This window comes from Littorina saxatilis, linkage group LG1 (genome assembly GCF_037325665.1).
Source record: "Littorina saxatilis isolate snail1 linkage group LG1, US_GU_Lsax_2.0, whole genome shotgun sequence".
NCBI lineage: Eukaryota > Metazoa > Mollusca > Gastropoda > Littorinimorpha > Littorinidae > Littorina > Littorina saxatilis.
Window position 1 is genome coordinate 82306652 of NC_090245.1, and position 10366 is coordinate 82317017.

Consider the following 10366-nt stretch of genomic DNA (forward strand, 5'->3'; position numbering starts at 1 on the left):
ACAACGGAGCCGAAATTTATCGTTGGGCAGAATAGCATGAACGTAGTTGAAAACATTGCATCACAAGCGAAGACCTCTCTCCTGAACGACGTGAACGACATCGATGAACAAGAAGCGCGTACCTCCGTTGCGTTAGACACGTCAAAGATGTCAAAGAGAAGTTTAGAAAGCCCTACAGAAAACACAGAACTTTCTGAGCTACTAAGACACACGTTCATGTTGCGAAACCCAACGATGCCATCCGGCTATTTTGATGATGGCAGCGCTCTGCAGTCCAACCTTCCTCTTCCTGCCACCCGTGTCAGCGACACGGACCGGAGCTCATCGCCATACGCTGTAGCCAAACGAAAGCCGGAGAGCGCGACTGTGGAGCACAACCCAGCGCACACGGCAGGTGACGACGATGACGACCACGACGACAACAACGACAACACCGACGATGCTCCCATCTCCGTGGAGTCGAGGTCGTCACGCTGCAACATGCCTGACCTGGTGATGGGCAACAATCTGCCGTGGACCTGTCAGCAAAGGTTCAGCTGGCGCTATCTGGGCGAGCACATCTACCCCAGCCGCCTGTCCGAAGTGGCTTGCGAAGGCAGCCAGTGCTGGCACGGTCACTACAACTGCACGCCCATCCTCTACACGCTCAGCGTGCTGGAGTTTTGTCTCAACGGCTGCTTCGACCAGCGCGTGCCCAGCCCCCTCCGCTCACGCTGGCGCTGGCTTGACCTCAACGTCACGGTCGGCTGCCAGTGCGTCCGATGATCACGCTGTCCCAGCTGCTTCGTCAAAAATGGAAGAAGAAAAAACACACACCGAAATCATCTCCCAACACGTGTCCATCGAGAAGCGATATCTATCCATGAAATGTTCACAGATCCTGATCTTTGAAACTGAAAGTTGTAGATGAAAACTTTAACCTGCAGGTCTTGCTACTTCTACTACTGCAACTACCGCTGCTGCTTCTACTACTACTACTATTACTTCTACTACCACTACAAACCAACAGCACCATGCCAACCTGTAGCAAAGTCCACATGCCATCGTCCAAGGGCTTATGTATAAGTTGTTGAAAATAGACCGCCGTTCACACGGCCTACCATCGGTTAGTACGAGATCTTTAACGTGCGCCATGACGTTGGCGCTATGCATGCACAGTAAGTACTAATCACTCTCAGTATGTTTTAGAATTATCTTCCAGCTCTTATCGTGACCTTAGCTCCTCTCTGAACTTTGTTCCATTCTTTCAAAAAAACGTCACTCATATAATCGAATAACGAATGATCTGAATGAAAACAAACCACAAAAAAACACGTCGACAGACTAAAAGTCCGTTTCTCGATCAAGCCTTTACCCTTCCCACCACTACCCGGCCAGAAAAAAAAGGAGTAAATACGAAGAAATATTCTCAGCTTCAGTGACACACCTTTCGTACTAACATGTATTGCGAATTGCTTGTACATTGTATTCCCAATGTTTGAACTACACAAACTTTTTGTCGCCGCTGCAGAAGACCTCAGCTACTGTCCATTGTTTCTGCTGACGTCAACAAATCAACCAGCACCGAAAGTTAATGCTGTTGGCGCCTGTAATCTCAACTTGCGACATCGACAATCGCAGCTTCAGTCGCAAAAGAATACAAATATGCTGTCAATTTCAGATTCAAAGAACAGTGTAAGCTGTTAGTTGTAGCTGCTGATACCTCCACCCCCCATTTGACCGCAACTCCAAACAAAATACTTACTGTTGCTGATGTTTACAAATCCGCTAGAGTTATCTGCTTTCTGATACAGCACGAAGACATCCCGCCATCTGCGACAGATCACGAGATATCTATGTGCACTTATGACTCTGGAGAACAAAATGCAGTTTACTCACCTCGGGGACTGTGTTCCGCATGTTTTAAGCCAGCCCTCTTGTTCCGCCTGTTTTACGCCAGACCCCTTGACACGCGAAAAGTTTCATGAAAACAGAAATTATAAAATGCTGACATTTTTTTTTATATCTAAATATGGTTCTTGTGAGGAGAAACGCAAACATTTGTATCAAGACGTGTTCCCTTAGCTTTTCTTTGTTTGACTCTTTGTTCTGCCGGAAAGGGTGTATTTTGAAATTTGCTACAGATGAACACACATATACCTCAAATAGTAACAATAATCGAACTGATGAATATGAAAGGCCATATATCCAGCTACTGTCCATGTAACCAGATAAGCTATAGACCTAATTTGCTGGATAGATATACAAAATGAATTCCCTTTCTACTCTCATTAACCGAATTTAGGCTAACGTTTTGTGAATGTCATAGTTTCTGTTGTTATGAAGACAAATACGTTTGCACGTCCAAGGGGGCTGGCTTAAAACGTGAGAACAAGGGGGCTGGTGCATGACAAGCGGTATAACACAATACCCTGCGTGTTCCTTGACAATTGCAGCTGCAGCTTTACGGAACATGTAACTGAATGCGCTGAAGGTGTTTTGGTGTGAAAATAAAACTCGTCTAAGCTTACCGTCATCAGCGCTTTGTGACACTGAGACTTACAAGGTTCAAACCGTTGAAATTATTGGCTCACAGAAGCTGCTAACTTATAACTTGTGACATGTCATAGTACATCATTGTTGTAATTTCCTTTAAATCTATATTTTGATATTGATCTATTCTTTACTTTATTTTGGGACATGTCATTAACAACTGTTTGGGAAGCTTGTGTTCAGTCGTTAAAAAAACAACCGCAATTTGTGTCATTGTGATGTGGATATAAAACAATGTAAGCCAACTAAATTTGGTGGTGGCTGATTTCGTCTGAACGAGGAGAGAACACAGAGTGAAAGTGTTATATTACAGAAAAGTTTGGTCTTTTTAAGTTCGATAGTTGTCAACAATGTTTCAACTGGGGACGAGATCAGGTAGAACACGGAAAATGTGCCATGACTGATTCATCATATAAAATGATCGTGACGTTACATCTGGGCCTTCATGCTCACGTAGATTCAGCGAAAGTAGTGGTCTAGCTAGAGCGTTGGTTCCCAAGACAAAGCCAGTTTTGTTCTGCAATGTTTCTTGCTTTTTATATTTAGTCAAGTTTTGACTAAATATTTTAACGTAGAGGGGGGAATCGAGACGAGGGTCGTGGTGTATGTGTGTGTGTCTGTCTGTCTGTGTGTCTGTGTGTCTGTCTGTCTGTCTGTGTGTGTGTGTAGAGCGATTCAGACCAAACTACTGGACCGATCTTTATGAAATTTGACATGAGAGTTCCTGGGATTGATATCCCCGAACGTTTTTTTTCATTTTTTTGATAAATGTCTTTGATGACGTCATATCCGGCTTTTCGTGAAAGTTGAGGCGGCACTGTCACGCCCTCATTTTTCAACCAAATTGGTTGAAATTTTGGTCAAGTAATCTTCGACGAAGCCCGGACTTCGGTATTGCATTTCAGCTTGGTGGCTTAAAAATTAATTAATGACTTTGGTCATTAAAAATCTGAAAATCGTTAAAAAAAACAATTTTGTATAAAACGATCCATATTTACGTTCATCTTATTCCTTGTCGGTTCCTGATTCCAAAAACATATAGATATGATATGTTTGGATTAAAAACAAGCTCTGAAAATTAAAACAAAGAGAGGTACAGAAAAGCGTGCTATCCTTCTTAGCGCAACTACTACCCCGCTCTTCTTGTCACTGCCTTTGCCATGAGCGGTCGACTGACGATGCTACGAGTATACGGTCTTGCTGAAAAATGGCATTGCGTTCAGTTTCATTCTGTGAGTTCGACAGCTACTTGACTAAATATTGTATTTTCGCCTTACGCGACTTGTTTACTTTGTTCTCCTCTTTTTCGTTACCTGGAGGAAAGCGAGGAATTGTCTGAGGCTAAAATCGCCAGCGGCTTATGAAAGAAAAATGATGCACTTGTTCAATCTCACATAAAACGTGTTTTTTTTCCAGAGGCTGTAAGCAGTCTTTAAGGATAAACTGCACACTCTAGCAAACAGTCAGTCTTGCAAGACCTTTAAACTTTGCTGTGGACCTACGCTGGTTGTAAGTGATTCTAAATCTGATGGAATTCCGCGAACAAGTGCGCTTTTTGTGTGTGAATAAGAGCACATAAAGTAGCGTTTGCATAATCTGGGGGCGTTAAGTCTTACCTATCACAGTTAATTATCCACATGCATTCATAAAAGTAAAGTGCCTGTTCACAGTCTAAAGGTTAGCCTATGCATTTAAATTGATGTTTAGAACACCATATATATACGGACAAGGTAATGAACCGCAACTTACAAATGATGTTGTGAAATACTATAATTACAGGAACATTTTTGAAACAATATCTGTCAATTCCGCTGGAGTTAACATGAAGATGTCGTAACCGGTGAGTTCGATTATTTCTTTTATTCTGAACGTGGGCGAATGCGTGCTTCATTAAATAAATATATCGAGATTTATTCAGTATTAGCTCTCTCTTTCTCTATCGGAACTTGAATGGCTTTTCCGGTCATATCACTGGTTTTACAATAAGAGGCCCCATTACAAAGATCTTCGTTCAAACGCATGCATCTGCTTAGATTTGTTTGTTTGTTTGTTTTTTAATGAAGGGGTAGTATAAGCGAACCAGTACTAGAGTTTCATCGACTGGAAATGTCTTAGCTTGCAGGTAGCGTCCCTTTAAAGCCAATTATTAAAGGGACACGTCAGGTTGTCTAATTGTAAGTTTGAGAGGGATCTTGTGCAAAATCGACCTCTGTTCAGAATATCAAAACTGACTTTCAAACCATGCACATGTAGCAATACGGACAAGAGCACATTCCTTGCGCTTTCTACATGATCTCGGTCCCAGGCAAATGGCATTCAGTGTCTTTGACCGTTTGTGTCCTTCGAGAGTTGTTATCAAATTCACTTGTTTGTATATTGACACTGTCAGTTTGTTGCACTGAGTAATACAAAGGTAGAGGAAACAAGCAGACCCATGCGAAGTGGTCGGGTGTAGCCTAGCCACTGGCGGACATTTTGTTTCATTGCGTTGAGCCTTGTCTGCCGAGTTTCCATTTATGTGTTTACTAAAATTTACTCACGTTTTTGCGTAAAATATTAGTTCAAGGGTACCCAAACGGCACTAACATTGGAGCTTAAATATCTGTCTTTTCCTGAATACATATGAAAACAACTCAAGATGTTCCTGGCAACTTTAAGGTAAGGGTAAAAAGGAATAAGGGAAAGTAGACATAAACTAAGGAAAATAGAAACCAAAATGTGTTGAGCAATACATTTTCAAACATACGTTTACCTCATTAAAAGAGACTGAAAGCATACAGAAAAGATAAATGGGTAAGTATGGCAGAAGTGAGACTTCTGAGAATATTAAGAACTTGAAATTTACAGGAATTAAGGAGGCTGCATGGTGGGATGGGGAGGGAGAGAGAGAGAGAGAGAGAGAGAGAGAGAGAGAGAGAGAGAGAGAGAGAGAGAGAGAGAGAGAGAGAGAGAGAGAGAGAGAAAGAGAGAGAGAAAGAGAGAGAGAGAGAGAGAGAGAGAGAGAGAGAGGGAGAGAGAGAGAGAGAGATTATCTGATAGACAGATATATAGATAGATAGATAGGCAGATAGATCGATCGACAGACAGATGAGGCAGAAGGGCCCAGACAGCGAGCCAAGCTGGCCGACTACTGGAGACACGCTAACCCCCCCCCCCCCCCCCCCCCGAAGCTTGCTCTATAACCTTGTATATCACTCAGTGGTTTGTTGCTCTTTGCCCTGGAGCGCTGCTATTGGCGATAGTGTTGCAACATTATTATCAACTAATTTAATTATGTGCGTTATTGTCCGTAATTTGTTTGTGCGTTGGTGACTATTCAATGGCAGTATGTATTCTCTGTTTATTTATTATCTCGCGTTTACTATGAACAACGACCGCTTCGACAAATAAAAATAAAAGCACTTCAAAGCAAAGGCATCTATGCTGTGCTATAAGCATGGTTCTGCACACCTGGTGGTATCTTTCTCTAGACACCCCGACATATATGATACTGAATTGAGATTATCGAAGTTTATTTTCAGAGAAAAAAAACCTGTATTTGCAAGATTGTTGATAATTGCCCACAAAGAACTTGAGAAGCTCGGTTTTCAAATTGAAGTGGTCAAGACCGGGGAAAAAACCAGAGGGTTCACTCACATGCTGCTGACAAATATGTAGGATCGTTTTGGTTGAGTCTATTGTTATATACAATACTAGATGAATACCCGCTTCGCCGGGTAGCCGGCTTCGCCGGGAAGAAGTAGAGCCGAATACCCGGCTTCACCGGCTTCGCACCGTACGCGATTGACGCCACACGAAGGAAGGGAGATAAACGCGCAAAACACTGGAGAAGATAAGGAGCGTTGTGGACAGTGACCTTCTAAAAATAGTAACGGGAATATGGATTGAGCGTTGTGGACAGTGACCTTCTAAAAATAGTAACGGGAATATGGATTGACGCCACACGAAGGAAGGGAGATAAACGCAAAACACTGGAGAAGATAAGGAAGAGTTACTGGGAATGGATGTACAGAAAAAACATAAAAACCAAAATCGGTTCAGCGCTGCGCGCTGAGCGCACGTGTTGAAAATTTTCATCGACCAGATTGTGTCCGGGTTCTACCTGGATATGCCCACCAAATTTGAAGCAGATCCATCGAGAACTTTGGCCGTGCATCGCGAAGTGACAGACAGACACACACAAGCCGTATATAGATATAGATACAAATATTGATTTTATAACTTTACGAGTTTATATGAAGAAAAGTGCAAATGTTACCGTCTTTGACGCTCAGTTGTGTCATAAGTTTAAAGAACATAAAAAAAACATTCAGTTTGACAACATAACAGTTGTTAAAACTAAATGGTAGAAACCGGCGATGGAACAAAACCCCGACAATTTGTAAATCTCCCTTCAGTGTGCGCCTGGATTTAACTGGATAATTTGACTGGATAGAAACACAACAAAAAGTTTCAGATTAACACGTTAATAACTTATTCCACTGCTCAGAATGTCATATGCTATTCATTATTGTATTCCTTGTTGGTGTCTTAACTTAATTCTGTATCAGTATTTGTAGTATTGGTAGTAATAGTTAAGATGTCAGAAAAAGGAAAAAAAGAAAGTGATGTATGTGTGCGAATGCGAAATTGTGCATACATGCTTTTCTTGTTGTGGAGAAAGTGTCATGCTGGTTTTATCCCGAAAAATGTGCTTCTAAATCAATTATTTAAAAAGTTAGTAATTCTGATGTTGTAGCAAGCAAGCATATTTTTCTTCAGTTCTGATATTGCATTGATGAGCTAATTCTTTTTTAACCAAAAGACACGGGTCTGCGCTGCGACATTACTTGCTTTTTCAAATGCAATCCGTGTCAGCTTTCTCTTTCTTTTCCTCCGCATTTGGATAAGAAGGCCACCGTGTCAGTCAACTGTAAAAACTATTGACGTTCCTACATTCTTTCTAGTTCCCAGCCTGTAAAATAACATAATTTTTCCCAGCAGATTTGATTCTACTTTCATTTTGGCGTTTTTTTGGAAATATCACAAATACAGGGCAAACACATCACACATGTGCATCGATAAATAAGAATACATTATATTGTCAAGATGAGCTTGCCGCAAATCATGTGATATATAAACCATGAAACTTCATGTTTGAATTTGATTTTCTTTTAAATCCTATATTGCGGTTTTGTCCGTTTTATGTCAACTATTTATTTTTAAGTTATGTTAAACACACCTTGTTTGTGTATATTGTGCGTTTATGTCTTGCAGATACTGAATTCATTGCATCAAATAAAGTGATGAAGCACTTATACCCTCTGTGTGTGTGTGTGTGTGTGTGTGTGTGTGTGTGTGTGTGTGTGTGTGTGTATGTGTGTGTGTGTGCGTGTGTGTGCGTGTATGTGCGTGTGTGCGCTGGTGTGTGTGCGCGTGCGTGCGTGTGTGCGTGCGTGCGTGTACGTCTATGTGTGCTCAAAAATAGAAATAAAAACATTTGGAACCCAACAGTGACGGAAGATGCCTGCGGCAAACCTACACAGACAGCAGCCTACAAAAATGCATGTACTAAAAGAAGAAGTCAGAGACGCTTTAACGACTGTAAAAAGTAGTTCTGCCGTACCAACTGAAACCGCCGAAACAATAACCGTTTTTGTGTGACTGTGAAAAATCACCCTATACTATGACCTGAGTACCATTATTATTCAAAGCTGGCAATTCTCGCGCAACTATGGCACAGAGCCACAGACAAAGGGGTAAAATACACGTTATCCGCGGAGTTTCACAACGTAAAAGCGGATGTTTACTGAGTACGTCTTGGTGCTGAACATCACGTTAAAACAACTGTGTGAGGTCGACTGTATAGAAACTTTTACATTTTTGTGCCGAAAAAAAAATGAATACGTACGGTGTAAATCCATATAGGAGCGAGGTATGAAAATTGCCTACTTCTTATTCCAATGCTCTGACCTGTGTGTAAAAACACAAAACGATACAATGTTGATGCACATGTGAAAAACAAAACAAAAATAAATACACAAGGAGAGCAAACGCTCCATCGACTCCCCTTTGCTGTGGTTGGGTGCGGCAGCTAATAAGTGGCACTAATGTCACCTGTATAGACAACAGGGGCAATCTAAGCCCCCTCATAAAGCTGGCCCGAGAGTAGTTGATACCTCGATCTAACACTGATATCGCTCCCCTACGACCAATAATGGTTATGGGAATACAATGTCATTAACCTCAGACTATTGAAGCGTGACTAAAAGCTCAAGTGGATCTGTGCAGAGAAACGCGAGAAGCACTGTCCCTTTAAGCGATCTAGCAAAGTGAAATTATGAACACACCACGAACAGAAAATATCAACGATTAGGTCGGAGTAAAGAACTAACCCTCTTTAGGCAGAAACTTAAGAAGCAAAAAGTGTTTGAAGCAAAGAAAATTGCATGCTGCAATAAAGGCAATAGAATAATCTCAGCAGTACATTCATTTTAATTTTCTGAAGCCAGCTAATTTCATGATCCAGTCAACTTGAAGAAGCTAATATATCGTCATGTAAGCATTCTTGCAAGCGTTCTACACACACTGACAAAGTCATACACAAACACAGACACACAGCCCCCCGCCCCGGCCACACACACACATCAGTACTGAAACGGCACACACCGTCACACACACACACACACACACACGGCTCACAAACCCACACACACACACACACACACACACACACACACACACACACACACACACACACACACACACACACACACACACACACACACACACACACACACACACACACTGACACTCGAGTCACACATTTCAGCATCATAAAAAACCCACCTCACGACCTAACCAGTGATTCTTAGTCACCGGAATCTCATGGCCAACACAAGAGGGTGGCCGCAGAATTATATAATCCTTACACTGAACTAGTGTTCGATGACTGCATTAATCCGAACTGAAACAAATTGAAATCCAAAAACAGATAGACTGCTGAAGTTCCAAAATTCAGAATTAAAAAAAAGAAAAGTTATTGGAACGTTTACTTTATGACAAAACAAAACATTACAATCACGGTACTTCGACCCGGCAAAAGGTATTTAAAGTGGACAAACAGACAATCACTTATAATACCGGTAATGAACTTAGCTTTGAAAGTGTTTCTGTTTCAAGTCTCTGGGAATGACTCCAATCATTGGAATCAAGTTGATATAAACAAATTGGAGTCACACTTTCCAAGCTAAGTTCTTTATCTGTATCATAAGTGTCTGCATGCCCCTTGGGTCGAAGTTCCGTGATTTTAATGTTTTGTTTAGAAGAAGAACAAGTCGCGTGAAGCGATATAAAAACATTTAGTCAAGATCAACACCACAAATCAATCATCACCGAGACTACATTCAGATAGTCTGGGATAACCATACCAAAGACCGAGACGGGTCACGCTCGCGAAGCACGCGTCCGTAGTGACTAGTACTTACTGAACCTACGTAGCCTATTTTCTTTCATTCTGAGCACATTTTTAGAGTAAACATGACATATCTATACATATTTTTGAGTTCAGGAGAAGATGAGGAATACAATAAAATCAATTTAAAATCTGTTTGCAAAAAATTGATTTTAATGACAACTTTATTAAGCAAACTCATTCATTAATTTTTAAGCCTCCAAGCTGAAATGCAATACCAAAGTCCGGGCTTTGTCGAAGATTACTTGACCAAAATTTCAACCAATTTGGTTGAAAAATGAGAGCGTGACAGTGCTGCCTCGACTTTTCCAAAAAGCCGGATATGACGTCATCAAAGATATTTATTTTAAAAAAAAAAAAAAACGTCGGGGGATATCATAC

General features: G+C 41.3%; 1 protein-coding gene across 1 annotated transcript; it reads left to right on the forward strand.

Moving 5' to 3' along the window:
* Positions 1-234: 234 nt before the first annotated feature.
* On the forward strand, positions 235-765 carry LOC138950263 (protein trunk-like). Its single transcript, XM_070322043.1, has one exon. It carries the CDS (start codon positions 235-237, stop codon positions 763-765), a length of 531 nt encoding a protein of 176 aa, XP_070178144.1.
* Positions 766-10366: the final 9601 nt, after the last annotated feature.

What these genes read in the sequence shown, in the direction of transcription:
- LOC138950263 (XM_070322043.1), top strand. Translation starts at nt 235, where the DNA reads ATGCCATCCGGCTATTTTGATGATGGCAGCGCTCTGCAGTCCAACCTT.